Genomic DNA, 20,379 nt, shown 5'->3' with positions numbered 1-20,379 from the left:
GAGAGACGTCCAGTGGGTGACGTCATACACCATCTCCTACGGAGTGGAGAACGGGGATGAGACTGAGTACAAGGATGAGAACGGGCAGCTGGTGGTCAGTGTCATATTTCCTTCAACATGTCACGGTGTCTTCACTCCTGAGGAAGAACACCTCTCTTGTCAAAGGACATATTTAGAAATAGCCAACACTAGTATTAGAGTAGAATATTGTTCATAACTGTCCATTGTCACTTGTATATTTACTATGTTTATACCATGTACTTGCAATTAGCCCTAGGGCACGAACATGCAAATAAACTTCTTTAAGTGTCTTATATATGCACACTTTATCCAGAGTGGTCACTGTACAAAGATATGCGTAATACACTTGTTAATTCTACACGTCATGTAAATCAGACATGTGCACAAATAAAGAAGACATGCCCTTGCTGATGTTGACCTGTGCCCTATAGCCTAGCTACATGTCAGTAACCATGGCCAATCTACTATTTTCAACATATACACACAATATATACACAAGATATATACACTCAGTTCTTTATAAATGACCTTTATGCCTCCTTCAGCAGATTGATATGCTTTTTATATTTCAGCCATACCATAGGTATGGTGAAATATATTGTATTCGTAATGTTTCTTTCTTTCTTTCTCCTGTCAAATCTTCAGAACACGGTATCTCCGTTGTTCCTCAACCGAATGACTTGAAATTTGGCACAAGGGAAGAGTGGGCCAATACCCTCGGGCGTTTTTTTCATTTTTTCCATATCTGTCTCTTAAATGATTTTATTAAGGTTTTTTGGTCATCTTAAGACCAAAACTGTATATTTGGGCCCCCTGTACCCTGGTATTATAACCGAATGAGCTGAAATTTGGCACAGATGTGCCTTGATAAGTCCCCCATATAGATTCAATATCAGTTTTGGTGTACAGTACAACAAAATGCTTATTTTTGCGATTTTTTTACCAATTTTTGACCAAAAAAGGACACTTTGGGCCCCTGTACCCTGGTATTACAACCAAATGAGCTGAAATTTGACAGAGATGTGCCTTGATAATGCCCCCATATAAATTTAAGAACACTTTTGGTGTACAGTACAACAAAATGCTTATTTTTGCGATTTTTTGACCAATTTTTGACCAAAAAAGGACACTTTTGGCTCCTGTACCTTGGTATTGCAACCGAATGAGCTGAAATTTGACACAGATGTGCCTTGATAATCCCTTCATATAAATTCAATAACACTTTTGGTGTACAGTGCAACAAAATGCTTATTTTTGCGATTTTTGGCCAATTTTTGACCAAAAAAGGACACTTTTGGCTCCTGTACCCTGGTATTACAATTAAATGACCTGAAATTTGGTATAGATAGGCATTAGATACTTGGTAACAAGATTCAAGTAAAATTTTTGACATAAACAACTTTAAAATGATTAATTTTGGCACTTTTCTGAGGGGAAATTTGTTTTCTTTTGGCCTCCTGACGTGACCTTCCGTGACCCCGCACAGAGCCACACCTGTGCGCGTCAGCCGGAGAGTTAATTGAATCAAAGAACTAGCCAATCAGCGAAGAGGAGGCCAAAGGCTAATTAATATTCATAAGCGGGGCCTCATGATCCCGTATATAGCAGTGTTCCCGCCAGGGGGAGCAAAGCCCGCCTAAGGCTCTCGCATTTTAGACTATTCAGAAGGCTTTATATTGTATCAGTTCTTAGGGGCATATCTATGATAATCGCAGCAGTCACTTAACTTCTCTTCAGGAGTTTAGCGTAACACTGTTTCAGGTCAAACCGTCAAAGGCAACTAAAAACAAACTTTAACGTTACTGAGTTCAACAGTACTTATAACTTGTTATCCGAAGTTGAAACGCTAGCGATGGTATTTTCGCTGCGCTGTTAGCTCCGTGCGACTGTTGTTGACGGTCTTATAACGGTATATTTTGCACCCCTGTACCCTGGTATGAGTAACATTTGGTATAGATAGGCATAATATAGTTGGTAAAATGATCCAAGTAAAATTTTTGGCATAAAGTACTGTAAAAGGCTTAATTACAGCACTTTTTTTAGGGGAAATTGGTTTTCTTTCGTTCTCCATGCCGTGACCTTTCGGACGTTCACCCCACAGAGCCGACATCTGCACCTGCGTCTAGCCGGCAGGAAGAGTTAATTCAATTAATGGTTCAGCCAATCAGCGAAGAGGAAAGCGAAGGCTAATTAATATTCATAAGCGGGACCACACAATACGTTAACTTGAAGACTCAGGCCGTACAGACTTCTCGCCAGGATTTTTTCAAAGCGTCGGACAGGGGTCCGGGGGCCGCCGAATGTCCCTGGCGGGGTCCAGGGGCAGGGCCACTGTGGGGGGGACCCAGGTGGGCGAAGCCCCCCCGGAAGCTCTTGCATTTTAGGCTATTGAGAAGGCTTCTTTTATCAGTTTTTTTAGGGCCATATCTACGATAATCGTAGCAGTCACTTACTTCTCTTCAGCAGTTTGACTTTAAAATATTTCGGGTCAAAGCTTCAAAGACAACTAAAACCTCATAAACAACAAACTTTACTTAGCTCAACAGTATACAAAAATATTGTACGGGTTGCCATCCTTAGTTGAAGCGCTTATTTATAGCGCTAGTATCTTCGCTGCGCCGTTAGCCGCCGTGCGACTTTTGTTGACGGTCTGATATCCCTACGTCGCCGCCTCGCTGATATTCCCACGGACATGTTTCAAAAAAAATACCCAGCAAAAAACGCTGTTCTGCGTCAAATTCTATTCTATAAAACTCAGTGTTACAGTCTAAATATTTTGTAGAAGCACCGCTGTAGGAAAGAAGGTCCAAGCAATGTAAAACATCACGTAGCATGAAGTTCGCTGTCAACTGGCACACAGCACATGACTGTTTGAAACTCTAAGTCTAATCAACAGCCGTGTTTGATTGATAGCCGGCGGTCCTATGATGAAGTCGGCGAAAGGTGCGTTAGTTAGAAAATCTGCGTTTAGTTTTGATACGTAATTATAAGTTAGACAGTGGCGAGAATGATTATTTTCTCATCAATATTTCTCTTCAGAATTATTTGAACTTAATTGTACATCTAAACAATTGGCTTACCTGTGCAATGTTTATATGATTAATGATCAGTGTACTGAAATCATGTGTAACGTATGGCTCCTAGTCAATAGATCAGCATTTTCTCTATAGTGACCACCTGTCTATAGTGGCCACATTTCCTAGTGCTGTTGTTGTTTGGCATAAACTTAGAACATTTAAATTGTAAGTAACTTTAAACTGCCAGAGTTTCAGCCCAATAAAACACTCTCAGCGCCAGGGTATGAACAGACTGACCAGACAGACGAAAATAAATCCTCGAACAAGGTTCAATCGTATCTTCCGGGTCTGGCAGGAAGTTGTTAAACTAAAATAAGAATAGGCTCGATGGTTGATTGCATACAAAGTAAAACAGTTTAACAGTTTTACAGCTTGAAGAAAACAAACGCTCCTACAGTACCTGCACCTGCTTGATAATTATTAAATCGTATGCCCTACTTGAATAAAAAAAGTTCATTGCAATAATAAATGTACCCACGTCACAAGGAGCTTATACTTTTTTAAACTTACACCTAGTTATCGTACTGAAAATTGTTAATGACATTACATGAAGTCATTCAACAATTTTCAGTCATGATGAAAATTTTCTGAATGGAAGGTGTGATTATTGTCATTTTCTGAAAAATAGTAGCAAGCTCTGTTTTTACCTGGAGTCAATTCACAATACCAGTCCACTTTGGGGGATAATGTACTGTTAAGAGGATGTTCCATTTTTGCGCAGGGGTGATTTGGAACAGTCCAATGTTGCGTGGGAAGGGGTATGGCTGAAATATGCTGTATTTGCTCTTAAGCAAATGTCGGCCTTTCTAGTTACAATCAAATTTCTTTCATAATAGCATTTTACTTCAGCAGAGGGTTTCAATGTATTACTTTTAGCAAAAGCTATTCTGTGTCTGCCAATATTGTGCATGAGGTAATCGAGAGTGTTTCCATCCAAAGGTGTTCGAAGGAAACGTGGACCGAGACTCGGCCGTGGTGCACTCCTTCGCCGAGTACAGTGGCACGTTCTACGCGCGGTTCGTCAAGATCCGCCCTGTCACCTGGCATGAACACATCGCCATGCGAGCCGAGATAGTGTGTGATGACGGTCAGTAAATGAAGACCTTTATTGTACAGTTTACAACCGAGCTAAGTACAGGTCACAACATATATATATATATATATGCTATATATGCTATATATATATATATATATGCTATGCTTTTATTTATATATATATATATATATTAATTGAGAGTTAATGATCCACCCGGTCACGAGGCACGGCCACATCGCCATGCGAGCTGAGATAGTGTGTGACGACGGTCAGTAATTCATTGGATAATATGTGTTAATTGAGGGTTAATGAGCCGCCCCGTCACGTAGCACGGCCATATCGCCATGCGAGCCGAGATAATGTGCGACGACGGTCAGTAATTCATTAATTAATATATGTTAATTGAGGGTTAATGATTCGCCCCGTCACCTGGCACGGCCACATCGCCATGCGAGCTGAGATAGTGTGTGACGACGGTCAGTAATTCAATAATCAGCAATAACGAATACCTGTAATAACCGATTCACTCAGTGACAAATGTGTCTTGTATGTATGCACTATGTTATTGCATTTTGTCGTGAAGTCCAGGAAGATTAGTCGCGTGTCTACGGGCACGCCACTAACGGCTTTTCTAAAAGAATAAAGTATGCTATGTTCTTTCTCTGCCATGCGCTCTCCTGATGATACTAAGTCGTGAGAGAAAGGGCTGTCCTATGCTTTTACAATATATGTATACTATTCATCTTGTACAGGATAAAGATGTCTGTTTTATAATGCACGTGATCAACAAGCATAAGTAAATGGGTAGACAGATACCCTTGATCTTGGAAGGGAATTTTTAAGATGTGTACTAAAAAAGATTGAACATGAATCCTCAGGCATTATCAAACTATTCCGATTGCTGCGCTATTAAAGGTGGGTATCAGACGATTTCTGGCATGTGATTGATTGAAGCAACACTATGTGATATACCATTCAAGTATCCACCCAGCCGATACTGTTCTCCTTACAGGGTGTTGGATCGGCCGCGAACCACCGTGGGTGATTGAGTCATTCTACTTAACGTATACATAGCAGTATTGCACTGAACAATAATGATGATGACACATACGAATGACTTGTGTATACATTGAACATGCATTGTCAAACTAGCCCGCTGCTTCTTAATTGAATGCTATCAGAAACATATCAGACGATTTCTGCCATGCATTTGGTTGAGGCAACAATATACAATACTTCAATTATCCACCCAGCCGATACTGTTCCTTTTCCCTACAGGTTGCTGGATCGGACGCGAGCCGCCGTTTGTGATTGAGTCCTCCGGTACTGCAGAGGAGAAGGACGGCATGAAATGCGAGGCAGCAAACGTCCTGGACCCGGTAGCTGGGCTGTACTGGTCTCCTGTGGTGGACGGCAAGAGCCACCTCAACAGGTCAGAAACGCTCAATTCCGGAAATTATGTTTGAACCGATGCACAGGTTCACCATGTCCAAACATGTATAGAAATCTCAAGCAAAATATAGTTTCATTCAATTCATAAGCCGTTACATTGAAGACATGCTTCTAACTCTGTGTGACTGTATTTTACGGCACAGTCCGGGTCTCCATAGGTCGATTCGGTCGGTTCAAGTTCGCTTGCGCGCGCCATCTTTTGCTCTTGAGTTTCCTCGGGTTGACATGATATAAATAAGATACTAGTACAACACGGGGCATTCCGTGTCGCCCTAGGTACGGCCCGATCGCGGGTAGGATCGACCGACGGCGAAAATCATTACTAACTTTATCAATCTTATTTCTTTGTATCAGTACAGTTCCGTACATCCTTGAAGTACTAGGTACCACGAATAATGCCGCTCCAGACATCTCTATCTAGCATGCCGGTCACTGTTAAAAGATTGTACTAACTTCATGCAGTGCCACATTGTCTATATTTAAAAGCAAATAATCAAGAAATACCTCCAACAGGTGGTACATCGTCTTCGACTTCAAGTCGTGCTTCACCCTGAGCCGGCTCCGCCTGGCGAACTGCGGCGACACGACTCATGACGTCAGGTCCTTCATTCTGCAGAAGGCCGCATGCGTCAAGCCGCACCACTGGGGAGACGTGCTGGAGGTGGCAAAGGTATGTATCTGTAGCTGTATCAAAGTCTGTGTCTGTGCAGCCGGTATAACCACCCTTTAACATTATGAACACACCAGCTTCTGTATCTGTATAGCCGGTATAACAACCCTCGGCGAAACACAACAGCTTCCGTTTTTGTATCTGTATAGATGTCATTCGGTGCAACACACTGTCAGCTTCTGTATCCGTATGGTCGGTATAATCGCCCATGGACATAACACACCAAGCTTTTGCGGCACGACAAAAGCTAGTTATACTGCAATGAACAACCTTTTACACCTAATCATTGCACATCTGACTTCAAATGCGGTTGGAGTTGATGGCAACGAGTTCCAATCTACGATAGTTCTAGGAAGGTACGAATATTTGGACACGTCAATCCTTAGTTAAAAACTTAAAAGCTTGGCTATTTCTTGTTCATGTCTAAGCTGGTATTAGATACTTAGTAGTTGGTACGTCTATTGTCAGGAAATTGTACATAGTCTGGATGTTTTTCTTCTGTCTTTAAGGTGAAGCCTGGCAGTAAGAAGCCGCAGGAGTTCGGCTGCTTCTCGGCGACTGCCCGGTACTGGCGGCTACTGGTCACCAGCACGCACGGGGGAGAACAGCCGAACATCGCGAACGTCGACTTCTTTGGTTCAAAAGGTAAGAAATTTCATTAAATGTGAAATGGTCATTTGCTTATAGACTTGCAACGAAATGGAATTCGTTACCGCTACATGTAAGGGGTCGTGTGGGGTAAATGTATGGCATTTAGTCGAGAACCCAGAGGTCCTGGGTTAAAATCCTGCCATGCTACTGATGTTGTGCCCTAATGGGAAAGGCTTTCCTTTCTCCAACCAGGTGTAAACACGGGTACCTGACTTTGGTTGGGGAGGCAAAAGTGGTTGGGGGGCGGGGGTGTTATCAACTTTCAATACCGTGTCCTTGACAAAGTAGGTAACAACTTACTGCCCCTCAGCTTACAAAAAGGCTATGGAGCTACCTTTACCTTCTCTTACATATAAAGTATATTAGCATTGGTGATGTTGTTACAGTGAAACTCTATCTTTACTTATGTATGTCACTCTATATTTGTGCAGGTGAATGGTTCGCCCAACACCCACCGACGGCCATCGAGGCTTCCGGCACACCCGTGGAAGAGGAAGGCGTCCTGTATGACGCCAACAAGACCCTGGTTACCAGCACTAAGACCTACTGGAAAGCCATGGACGACTCTACCATCAAAGAGTGGTTCATCGTCTACGACTTCCGGATGACGTTCACCCTCACCAAGATCAGCATCACCAACTTCGGGGACAAGACGCACGACATTAAGACGTTCACCCTCCAGACGTCTTCCACGGCAGATCCGTACGAGTGGAAAGACGTGAAGACGTTCGCTGATGTGGTAGCGGAGAGTAAGGATGCACAAGTGTTTGGTGACTTCACCGGGGAGGGCCGGTACTGGAGGCTCCTTGTCACCGAGACTCACGGGGGTGCACAGCCCTACACTGTGCAAGTCAAGTTCTTTGGTTGGGCAGGTGAGTTAACCTATCACTTACAAAAGCTTATCAATATTGATAGCACTTATTTTGCTGCTTCTTGTAGTTAACAAAATTAATTATACTCGCGGAAATTGTAAAGAACTAAGGGAGCATAGCTCTTAGAATTGAATCAGCGGTTTTGGTTTTGGGGGTCCATGTTTCTATGCGAGGTAGCAGTAAATCACGCGACTGGATATATTTAGGAAACGCGCAGGCTTTTCCGGTACCGCCACCTTTCACCAGTTACTAAACTAGATATTTGATTCACCAGAAACCCTACTTGTGATTGGACCTTTCTTTCTATGGTTTGTATTTAAGGTAACACATGAGCACAGAACCTTAACCTAAAAACATAATGTTGAAGGAAATCATACAGATCCATTGAATCATTAAGATTATATCAAAAGTTACTTACCATTTTACTATCGTCTTGTGTTCTGGTAACGACAGACAAAGAAGACAAGTTCGTGCACGTCCGGTCCAGTCAGCTGACGAGCTTCGCGAAAGAGAACTGGACCTACAAGATGAAGATCGTGGAGCTGGAGAAGAAGGTCGCCGCAGTCTCAACTGACGGAGGAGAGATCGCAGGTGGGTTAAATTCTTCTACTTGAAATTAATGAAGTTTACCAATGTTTACCACATGTCTAACGAATACAAACTTTTGTGAAAGAATCCACGGTTACATCTGTAAATTTGTAAATTCGTATACTAAGTAATACCGTTACAAAAAGACCAAGATGAAAACGCAGAACCCTTAAGCACTTTCATGCATGTTAGCAAAGGGAGGGGGTGAGTAAAATATAAATCGATACGTTGCAACTTTATATTGTACTTAGACTTAATACTAAGATATAACAACTCTGGTGTTTATTTGAGCACAGAGTGTCCAAAATAATGTTTTCCTACTTTATTGGAATGGTTTAGCGTTTATCTAAAGATCATATCAAAACATACAAATAAACTGTACATTACTACATGTATATGTAGCCTGTTTGCTGGCATCTTGGTACCTTCTATTTGCAAAAGGCACATCTAGAACTTTCCTTGCATTTCATTTCCAAACATCTAACAAAGCAGCGGTGTAATGCTCTCTGCTTTCTCTAGGCTGACTTTGATCGTAATAGGTTTATTTTCTCAACTCTTGAGATCCATATACTAGTATATACTTCATTTAAGCATATAACATGTGCAAACTCTACATGAAAGATTGTTGTTGAAGATAGACTTGTCTGGCAATATAGGAAAAAAGGAAACGTGTTAAGAATTGAATGGGAATTTGGTGAAGGTATTGCCTATCCTAAACTTTGGCAAGTCTTCCCATGAACGCCTTACTTTCTAGTTGTCCCTAAACACACCTCGGTCCGGTTTTGCAGGGTAAGATTGCGGTCCTCAATGCACGCACCAAGGCTCCAAACTACGTCTCAGAATATACCATCAGCTTCGCATCCTGAAGAAACGACAAGATCAACTTTCAAGCTTATGAACAAACTTGAATAAGACGTTATGAGGGTCTAACGAAAAAAAAAACTTTTTATCTTTATTCAATAATTTTGCATGTGGGTTATGTGAGTTGGATACGTTGGGGTCATGGGTAAAATATCAATTGCCTTTAGCCAAAAGATATTATTAGGTGGACAGGAGAGTAAGAACGTTACAATGAGTAAACTCAAATGTTAGCTCAACAGTAGGTGACAGCTTGCAGCTTGCAGCTCGCAGCTTGCTTACTTATGCCTATGTCAAGTCATTACAGTCTTTGTTGACTATTTCCATCAAATTGACTATGACATCAATGGCTGTATTTTCTTTTATGGAGGTTGAATAAAGAAAAGGTTTCGGGCATGCTTGTCTGTCGTTTCTGTGTTTAAAACCTTGCTTAAGACCTGTCTTGTTGGTATGCGTGTGCGTACATATGAGTGAAGCTTCTTGTTTAAAAACTAACTGATGACCTTGCTTTAACGATTCCAGCTTAATACACACTTTAATCGAGGTGCCAGCAAACAGGTTACAGATACAATCACTAATATCCGACTCTAACTGAAATCCAATGCGCTCTTTACGGTCAGTATCAACGCCGAAGAATGGCCTCCAAATTAACACTCAAGCAACATCGTAACTTTACGTCCGCAGAAACCACTAAGGCTGATCGTGAGACTGGTGAAAAAGAGAAAAACACAGAAACAATTACGGGAGAGACAACAGTCGAAGAGACGGAAAAGACTGAGACCATCACAGAAGAAAGTGTGAAAACCAAGAAAGAGGAAACTACGAATGAGATGTCCGTAACGCAGAAAGAGACGGAAAAGACAGAATCCACAACAGAAGAGACTGTGACCGAGGTATCAGCGAAGAAAGAGACCAAGAGAGAAGAAACAACAGTCGAAGGCGCCGAGAAGACTGAGACCATCACAGAGGAGAGCTTAGAGATAAAGAAAGAACAAACTGAGGTGGCAAAGGAGGAAATCACGACGGAACAGACAGCAGCAGTCGTGGAAACGAAGAAGACTGAAGTTACCACGGAAGAAAGAGTTGAAAACAAGAAGGAAGAAACTGCAACGGAGGTTTCAATGACGAAGGAAGAGACCGATACTACAGAAACCACAACAGAAGAGACCACAGCAGTCGAAGAAACCGAGAAGACTAAGATTTCTACGAAAGAGGAAGTAGAAATAAAGAAGGAAGAAACTGTGACAGAGGAATCAGCGAAGGAAGAGACCAAAAAGGAAGAAACCAAGAAAGAACAGACAACAGTCGAAGAAACGGAAAAGACTGAGACCATCACAGAAGAGAGCATAGAGACCAAGAAAGAACAAACTCAGGTGACAAAGGAAGAAACCACAATGGAAGAGACGACAGCAGTCGAGGAAACGAAGAAGGCTGAAGTTACCACTGAAGAAAAAGTGGAAACCAAGAAAGAAGAAACTACAACGGAGGTTTCAATGACGAAGGAAGAGACCGAGAGGACGGAAACTAAAACAGAAGAGATGACAGCGGTCGAAGAAACTGAAAAGACTAAGATTTCTACGAAAGAGGAAGTAGAAATAAAGAAGGAAGAAACTGTGACAGAGGAATCAGCGAAGGAAGAGACCAGAAAGGAAGAAACCAAGAAAGGAGAGACAACAGTCGAAGAAACGGATAAGACTGAGACCATCACAGAAGAGATTGCCGAGATCAAGAAAGAACAAACTCAGGTGAAAAAGGAGGAAACCAAAACGGAAGAGACAACAGCAGTCGAAGAAACGAAGAAGGCTGAAGTTACGACTAAAGAAAAAGAGGAAACTAAGAAAGAAGAAACTACAACTGAGGTGACGGTAACGCAGGTAGAGACCGAAAAGACAGAGACCACAACCGAAGAGACTATAGCAGTCGAAGAAACTGAAAGGACTGAGACTTCGACGAAAGAGGAAATAGGAACTAAGAAAGAGGAAACTACAGCTGAGATGGCGGTAACGCAGGGAGAGACCAAAATCGAAGAAACCAATAAAGAAGAGACAACGGTAGCTCAAGAAACGGAAAAGACTGAGACCATCACAGAAGAAAGCGCAGAGACCAAGAAAGAACAAACTGAGGTATCAGTGACAAAAGAGGAAACCAAAAAGGACGAAACAAAGACAGAAGAAACGACTTCAGTGACAGAAGCCGAGAAGACTGAGGTTGTCGAGGAACAAAGCGTAGAGACAAAGACAAAAGAAAGTGTGTCTGAGGAGGTATCAGTTACACAAGAAGAGACCAAAAAGGAAGAATCAACAACGGAAGAGACGACAGCAGTCGACGAAACGGAGAAGACTGAAGTTACCACTGAAGAAAAAGTGGAAACTAAGAAAGAAGAAACTAAAACTGAGATAACGCAGCAAGACACCAAAAAGGAAGAAACCTCAACAGAAGAGATAGCAGTCAAAGAAACCGAGACTGAGGAAAAAGTGGAAACGAAGAAAGAAGAAACTACAACTGAGGTTTCAATGACGAAGGAAGAGAGCGAAAAGACAGAAGCAAAGAAAGAAGAAACCACAGTAGTTGAAGAAACGGAGAAAACTGAAGCTATCATAGAAGAGAAAGCAGAAACCAAGATAGAAGAAACTATAGCTGAGAAGTCAGTGACGCAAGAAGAGACAAAAAAGACAGACACTAAAAAAGAGGAAACCAAAGTAGTTAAAGAAACCGAGAAAATTGAGGTTGCCAAGGAAGAAACTGCGACCGAGGTTAAGAAAGAGGATAAGGTAGAAACCAAGAAAGAGGAGACAGCAGTAGTTCAAGAAAAGGAGAAAACTGAAGTTACCAAGGAAGAAAGCGAAGAAACCAAGACTGAGGTATCAGTGAAGGAGGAGGAAAAGACAGAAACCAAGACAGAGGAGACGACAGTAGTTAAGGAAACCGAGAAGATGACTGAGGTTACGAAGGAAGATAGTGTAGAAACAAAGAAGGAAGAAACCGAGACCGAGGTATCAGTTAAGGAAGACGAAAAGACAGAAACCAAGAAAGAGGAGACAACAGCAATCACAGAAGCTGAAAAGACTGAGATTACCAAGGAAGAAAGTACAGAGACAAAGAAAGAAGAAACTAAAACTGAAGTGTCGGTGACGCAGGAAGAGGCCGAAAAAACGGAAGAGACAAAATTAGTCGCAGAAACGGAGAAGACACAAGAAGAGACGAAAAAGGCAGATACCAAGAAAGAAGAGACTGTAGAAGAAACTAAAGAAGAAGATGCTAAAATAGAAACCAAGGTGGAGGAGACCAAGGAAGAGAGTGTAGCAGCTAAAAAGGATGAAACCGTTACTGAGGCGATATCTGTGTCACAAGAAGAGACTGAAAAGACTGAAACTAAGAAAGAAGAGACAACAATAGTCCAGGAAGAGTCCACCAAGAAAACTGAAGTTACTTCAGAAGAGAAGGTAGAAACGAAGGAAGAAACTGCGACTGAAGTGTCAGTTAAAGAAGAGGAAAAGACAGAAACCAAGAAAGAAGAGACGACAGCCGTCACGGAAGCCAAGAAGACTGAGGTTACGAAGAAAGAGAGTGTAGAAACCAAGAAGGAAGAAACTGCGACTGATGTATCTGTGAAGGAGGAAGAAAAGACAGAAACCAAGAAAGAAGATACTGCAATAGTTGAACAAACTAAGAAGACTGAAGCTACCAAGGAAGAGAGTGTAGAAACTAAGAAGGAAGAAACAACGACTGAGGTGTCAGTTAAAGAAGAGGAAAAGACTGAAACCAAGAAAGAAGAGACGACATCAGTCAAGGAAGCCGAGAAGATTGAGGTTACGAAGGAAGAGAGTGTAGGAACCAAGAAGGAAGAAACTGCAACTGAGGTATCTGTGAAGGAGGAGGAAAAGACAGAAACCAATAAAGAAGATACTGCAGTAGTTGAAGAAACTAAGAAGACTGAAGTTACCAAGGAAGAGAAAGTGGAAACCAAGAAGGAAGAAACTACGACTGAGGTATCAGTGAAAGAAGAGGAAAAGACTGAAACCAAGAAAGAGGAGACGACAGCCGTCACGGAAGCCGAGAAGACTCAGGTTACGAAGGAAGAAAGTGTCGAAGCAAAGAAAGCAGAGACTGTAGCAGCCACAGAGGCCGAGAAGACTGAACTTACCACGAAACAGACTGTAGAAACCACAAAGGAAGAAACTGTGACTGTGGCAGTGTCCGTGTCACAAGAAGAAGCTGAAAAGACAGAAAGTAAGAAGACGGAGACTACAGTAGCCAAAGAAACCAAGAAGGCTGAGGTTACTAAGGAGGAGAAAGTGGAAACAAAGGAAGAAACTACAACTGAGGTATCAGTAACACAGAAAGAGACAATGAAGGAGGAAACGAAGAAAGAAGAGACAGCAGCTGTAGTCACAGAAGCCAAAGAGACTGACGTTACCACGGAAGATAGTGTAGAAACCCAAAAGGACAAAACTGTGACACAAGAAGAGACTGAAAAGGCTGTAGCTACTAGGACGGAAGAGACAACAGTAGTCGAAAAGGCTGACGTTACAGCGAAGGAGGAGGTAGAAACCAAGACGGAAATAACTGCAACCAAAGAGAAGGAAGAGGGAAAGGCAGAGACCAAGACAGAAGAGTCCAAAGAAGTCAAAGTTGCCGAGAAGGCTGTGGTTACCAAAGAAGGAAAAGCTGAAACGAAGGACGAAACTGCTAAGGAAACCTTAGACCAAAAGAAAGAAACCAAGAAAGAGGAAACGACAGATGTCAAAGAGACAGGAAAGATTGAAGTTACCACGCAACAGAGTGTAGACACTAAGAAGGAAGAAACTGCCACAGAGGTATCATTGACAAACGAAGAAGCCACCAAGTCAGAGACCAAAACCGACGAGACAACAGCAGTAGCCCAAGTAGTCGGAAAGACTGAGAGTGCCAAGGAAGAAAAGGTTGAAACAAAGGAAGACATGAAGGTATCAGTGACGACGGAAGAGACTGGAAAGGAAGAAAGCAAGAAAGAAGAGACAGAGGTAGTCGCACAGGCCGAGAAAAGTACAGTTACCGCGGAAGAGAGCGTAGAGATAAAGAAGGAAGCAACAGCAACTGAGATATCCGAAACGCAAGAAGAGGCCAAAAAGGTAGAAACCAAGAAAGAAGAGACAGCCAAAGCTACTAGCAGCGAGAAAACAGACGTTACGAAGGCCTCGGAAAAGACAGTAGACGAAATTAAGACGGAAACCAAGAAAGAAGAGGCGAAAGCAGCTGTTAAGACGGAGAAGACCGAACTTACTGCACAAGAGGCTAATCAGTTGACAACGAAGGATGCCGTTAAGGGAGAATCAAAGACTAAAGAAGTCAATGCTGCAGTCGAAGAGACCAAAGCAGTTGACGTAAAGGTAGAAGAGAAAAGGGCACAAAGCAGTACATCAGTAGACATTAAGACCGAAAAATTGGAAAAGGGGGATGCGGTGAGCAAAAAAGAGGAGTCGGCTAAATCAGTGGCAACCAAAGAGGAGCTGTCTGTATCTACCAAGAAAGCACAACTATCCGTAAATGGAATCCAAACGATAGAGCAAGCAATGGTATTCAAATCACAGGTGGTAAAGTTGACGTCAGAAATGAAAACAAAGATGACATCGATCACTACCACTATTTCTAAACAGTCCGTATTTGCAAGCACCACTATCACAATCGTGGTGACGACATCCAGTGTGCTCAGCGTCCAGACCTCCGTCACTCGCGCCAAGTTCTCTTGCGTAGAGACGGCGACCGAGGCCGGAGCCTGGTGTGCGAAAGTCAACGACGACAAACAGTTTCTTCTGATCGACCTGGAGTCCGCTCAGCTGGTCACCGGGATCGTCACACAGGGGAGGAACTCCAGCCCGGACTGGCCGGGGGGACCGACACAGCAGTGGGTGACGTCATACACACTGTCGTACGGTTTGGAGAACGGAGATGAAATAGAGTACAAAGATGCCAATGGAGAAGTTGTGGTAAGTAGATGCATTTTTTTACCACAAGAGTTTGGTTCAGTCCATAGATGATGATTCTTGAAAGATGAATAGCTGTACATTCAATCGCATCCATACAAATTAAGGACATTATAGTACAGGGCTCGAAATTCATTTTTGGGATTAGGTGCACTGGTGCACCCAGCTCAAAAAATTGGGTGCACCAAAAAAATTTTGGGTGCACCACTTAAGTTTAAGTAAATGTCAGAAAAAACTAATAACAAAACTTAGTTCAAATTCTTAAACAATTACAACTACCATGACAGACATTTTCATTATCTTTCTGACACTTAGATGTCAAGAATATGATGTATACTAGTATACTTGATATCTTTACATAAATAAACCTAATAAAATATTTGGGTGCACAGTTCCAATTTTGGGTGCACCTGGGTGCACATGCACCCAGTATTTCGAGCCCTGTAGTATTGTAAAAACGTACAAACCATGAACCGCATAGTGCTTTAACAACTTTGAAGCTCGAAACATGGCTTAATAAGTATCACAGGTGAGTCTTCCTTGTCATTAACGAACGCTGTTCTGGTTTAAGATGGAATTAACTAGACCAATTGCTTGTTGAAATGCACATACGAATTTAGTTTATCTTTTAAATCAAGATTTACATATGAAATTGTCAGTATTTGGCTAAATACCTTTAAACTGCAAATCCTTTAGTCAACGACGATCGGGAGATAGTGAACCGTTGCTTGAGTATCGATTGTCTTTTTTATCTTACTACCTGGATGTCTAACCTTCATCGACGATTTCTTACTGTGTTTTAAGGTATTCAAGGGCAACGTCGATACCGATACACCTGTCAGTCATTCCTTCAAAACATACAGCGGCACATTCACGGCACGATTCGTCAAGATTCGCATGGTCAGCTGGCATGAGCACATCGCAATGCGGGCTGAGGTCATCATCGAGAAAGCAAAGACGTCTTCCAAGACGTCTGCCTCGTCTCAAGCAAAGGAGAAGACGTCCACTAGCATACCAACTGGGCTACTGGCGAAAGGTTTTGCCTTCTTCACCTCCAAGGTCAAGACCAAGGTGCAAAAATTCACATTCGGAGAGGCTACTACAACAACGAAGACAACTGCGACAAAGGTGACCACTTCCAAACGCAAGAAAAAGAGCTCGCGCAAGAAGAAGGCTGAAACGTCCACCTTACGTGTAACCCAACACCACAGCTCAATGGCAAGTCTAAGTGGCATGCTTTAGATACTAGGATACTGGGAAAGTGCTGTTGAACAGATATGTCTTTATAATATGTTGGGGTATCGATCGTTTATCGATCGTTTATCGATTATCGTTGGTCAGAACTATTTGTCTAGGCCACATCCATGTAACATGAGTAAACCGCCCTCCACCGGTAGGGCCCATAGAACATGGAAGAAGCTTGATGACTCACCTACCACCGAGTCTGGGAACAGCATACTAAGTAAGCGATAGGATAATTTGACTGAAATTTAGATTTGGACAAAGGGATGATACGCAGATGCATATCGTTGCACTGGGCTACTAGAGGGTGAATAATAGAAGTCAGGGAAGAGAATTGCCAAGGAACAGTCAGACCTAGATAAAGGAAGGGACAGAGGAAAAAGGTTGCTGAGTACTGGTGGGCAGGGTGTTAACAATATAAAACTGATGAAACTGGTTTAATGTGGCTTGTGACCGGAGGTGGCTGCGTGCGCCCGGTGGTTGCCCGATATTGTGATACACTTAATTGGTAAGTTGAACAAGCTTTAAGATATCCAATATTGGTTATGAATATGCAATTGGTACTAATGTATGGTTAGAAGGTTCAAACAAAGCAATTTCATGCAATTTGATACTTAACCAGAATAAAGGAAAACTCAGGAAAAGTGTTTGGTAGCATTTTGAAAAACAATATCGAGTATTTTCTACATCTTCAAATGAAAAGCGATAATGAAGACCTTCACAGACACATTCACATAAAACAACCACGTCAAAACATTGGTATACAAGACAATACAAATAAACATAAACGGACGTTCTGTTGCAGTACCAGGGTCAGCCACCAGAGGGCCTCAAAGTGACCTTTGTGTTTACAATACCTACCCACATGCCAAATATCAACACAATACATGAAGTGATTGCTGCTGTCAAAACACACGCACACAAAACATACAAACCAAAAACTATACCTCCCTTTTATAGAGGTAAACGTATTGAGTGCCACAAAATACACGTAACACACTGTGGGAAACAACATTGCATGCCATCAGCTAAAAGAAAGGCTACACAACTTGCATTAGATAATACATGTACTTTCCAAAAGCAAAAGTCAATCCTGGAATCTATGTGCAAGAAACAATATATTTAACTGTGCCATTAAGACTAAGACTCGTAAGACTAAGTTAAAAGTTTCAACACGAAAATAGCTGCAGTAGGGAGCTATTGGGGAGGGCGACGAGGCGAGGTAGCACAGATCACAAACACAATGGAAATTTTGACAAATTGACATTATGTTATTCCGAACTACGTTTCCAGATTTGTTTAACTGCACGCTAACGCTAGTAAGATTCTACTGACGTACGCCAACCCTACCTGCAAAACAACTTTATTATGATGACTTTCCGCCATGTCACTTGTAAACATGGCCCTGAAGTAGGGGCTGGCCGCGGACAGAACAAGCCGAAGGCAGAGAAACCGCCGGTCCTCGACTTCAAGGACGACATCCTGCAGTACCCCAGCCTTCTGTAAGTCACCCACAGTTCCAAGAAACCCGTGCAGATAGCTCTTGTCTTGGTAGGAACGAGGACCGTCGGAACTGCTCTGTCGTGTGGTTCAGTTCTTGGTCTACAGCAGCCATGTTGATGATGATGATGATGGTGCTGTACCTCCGAGGGGATCCGTGCCTGATTACCCACATATGTAGCGGTATGGTGAAGACAGATGTTTAAATTCATGTTTATTCTTACATAGTGATAACTTCGTGTCAGTTGTCAGCCTTTCACATTACGTTTTTGTAATGGAGTAGCTAAACTATTTCAATTTGTGGTGCAACAGTTCAGATGGTGCAACCATCTGTACCGTAAATAAAATCGACATAATAAAGATTGCTCTGAGAAAATTTTTCGTCGCAATTGCAGTAAAATTCTTTAGGAAACTATACTACTTTTGTCTTTGGTTGGCCTTAAAATTACTTCTACCTGCATTCCTGGAACCATTACGTACTAATTGTTGAAAGCGTCTACTTATGGGTGACGGAATTAACCTAGATATACCCACTTGGACTCGTGAAACGATTTACTTGTGTAATTGTAGCTTATGGAATTTTCAATGCATCTAAATATGGGGGGAAAGGGATTGAACCTGAAGTGCATTTCTCAATGGCACAGCGTCGGGGCATTGTGGGTATTGAACTCGGGACCTCTTGATTTCGAGCTCAAAGTACAACCAGTTACGCCACATCTACGCCACCAACAGTGGCAAACTAATGAATGAATATATAGATCAAATAAATTTCACACTATATATTATATATACAACATACACGCACATACATACACAGTAACCTACGAAACGCAGAAATAACAAACGCCCAATTTGTGCGTACGTTTTAATATAAAACTCACGCTTTTTAACATTTTAGTGTCTTGCAGACATGTTCAAGAATGGTCAGCATGCACGTAATGTAATAAGACAAACCCTGCATGTACAATGTGTTCGTTGTTTTTAACACATTTGGCAAGCTACGTCTTGTATGGGATCTAGGCTGTCTGTGACTAATAATAGTGTTGCTGCAATTGCAACAGTTATGAAATGATATATATATATATGAACACACATTGTCCGGTCATGCTGATAATAATAACACACAGTGTAATCGAAATGTCCTAATAAAGTGACAGAGTAAATGAAATAGTAGTTTACATGTAACAGCTGTATGTTTTCTGTTGGTCTTTGTCAGTAAGCCTAACCGTTTGTGATAGCCACCGGCTAGTTAGGCAGCCCTGGCTGTACATTTAGTTTGTGATAGCCACCGGCTAGTTAGGCAGCCCTGGCTGTACATTTAGTTTGTGATAGCCACCGGCTAGTTAGGTAGCCCTGACTGTACATGTTTTTCCTTCAAAGCTGAACCAGTACATAGAATGTAAGTAAAGCTGTGACAGTTTGTCTCCAGGGTTGTGTTTGGATGTGTTTACACAACGGACCGATACTAACAATAGATGTCTATTTGTAAAGTGACAGAAAACATAAATGGAAAATGAGTTCATCAAATATTACAAATTTTTCTGAAGAAAATGCAAGATATTCACACGAAGGTCACTCTTTTTTTGGTCCTTACCTATGTTTGGGGTCATCCCCAGGCCACACTGAAAACGCCCGAAGGCCGCATGCTCTCCCTATTTACACGAATAAATAGATCAATAAAGAGATAAATTAGATTTTAAAGGTGCCCAAAGTAGAATTTTTCGGAATGACAAAATCATCTTATCCAATCCAATAGCGTAGATACGCGCACCATAAGTTAATGGTCATGAGATTAATTTCAAGCATTTCCTATTTTTACATTGAGTACCTTTACGAAAATACAACAGGTCAGTTCTATGCGCTCCATAAGCTTTACACATATATCAACTTATCTTTCTCAGCTCATCTTTCTAACTTAAACTAAGATGTATTTTATTTCACCTTGCAAACGTTCTGATCATCTAAGACCTTCTCAAGTAACAGGTAAGTAAGTTACAAAAGTTCTTAAAGGACTAACTTTGGATGGATAATTCAAAGCTGAAATAAGTAAGAAACTAGAAAGGCCGAAATTTGCTCGTAAGCAAATACAGCATATTTCAATCCATCTCCGTCCATGCAGACATTGCCCTATCTCAAAACATCATCCCCCCGCAAAATGGATTTAAAAAAATGTTGCGCCCATACTAGAATGGACTCGTCCAGAACATCCCTATCTAATAGTATGCAAAATGGACTGGTGTATGTGGCCTCTTTTTGTCATGCAAGAACCTACTTCTCCATTTTTTTTTTTCATTCCTTGTACTAAAGCTGCCCATACACCAAATTTTAGATCAGTCTGCTTTTTCTTGACAAAGGTACCCATGCCAAGATATTCATTCTTGGTCAAAAAAGCCAAAACTCCCAACTTAAAAAGTGTGATTGAGCTCTGGGCACTGTATGCACCCTCGCA

The 20,379-nt window shown here is 41.8% G+C and overlaps 2 protein-coding genes and 1 long non-coding RNA gene across 3 annotated transcripts in view; all 3 read left to right on the top strand.

Moving 5' to 3' along the window:
* LOC118404378 overlaps nt 1–4,193 on the top strand; it is an 11,950-nt gene extending 7,757 nt beyond the window's left edge. The window contains exons 10-11 of the mRNA XM_035803448.1: nt 14–94; nt 4,038–4,193. Coding sequence (XP_035659341.1) covers nt 14–94; nt 4,038–4,193 — 237 coding nt within the window. The remainder of the gene's footprint in view (nt 1–13; nt 95–4,037) is intronic.
* Nucleotides 4,194–5,488: 1,295 nt separating this feature from the next.
* LOC118404115 lies at nt 5,489–6,897 on the top strand. Its single transcript, XR_004829747.1, has 3 exons — nt 5,489–5,566; nt 6,100–6,256; nt 6,766–6,897. It is a non-coding gene; the product is annotated as an uncharacterized LOC118404115 (long non-coding RNA).
* Nucleotides 6,898–9,822: 2,925 nt separating this feature from the next.
* Nucleotides 9,823–17,039, top strand: LOC118404377 (titin homolog). The gene is made up of 2 exons (XM_035803446.1): nt 9,823–15,191; nt 15,993–17,039. The coding sequence occupies exons 1-2, from the start codon at nt 9,861–9,863 to the stop codon at nt 16,428–16,430; spliced, it is 5,769 nt and encodes a 1,922-aa protein (XP_035659339.1). The 5' UTR covers nt 9,823–9,860; the 3' UTR covers nt 16,431–17,039.
* Nucleotides 17,040–20,379: the final 3,340 nt, after the last annotated feature.

Source organism: Branchiostoma floridae, chromosome 17, assembly GCF_000003815.2.
Source record: "Branchiostoma floridae strain S238N-H82 chromosome 17, Bfl_VNyyK, whole genome shotgun sequence".
NCBI lineage: Eukaryota > Metazoa > Chordata > Leptocardii > Amphioxiformes > Branchiostomatidae > Branchiostoma > Branchiostoma floridae.
The sequence above is the reverse complement of the archived record's forward strand: the minus strand, read 5'-3'. Positions and strand labels throughout refer to the sequence as shown.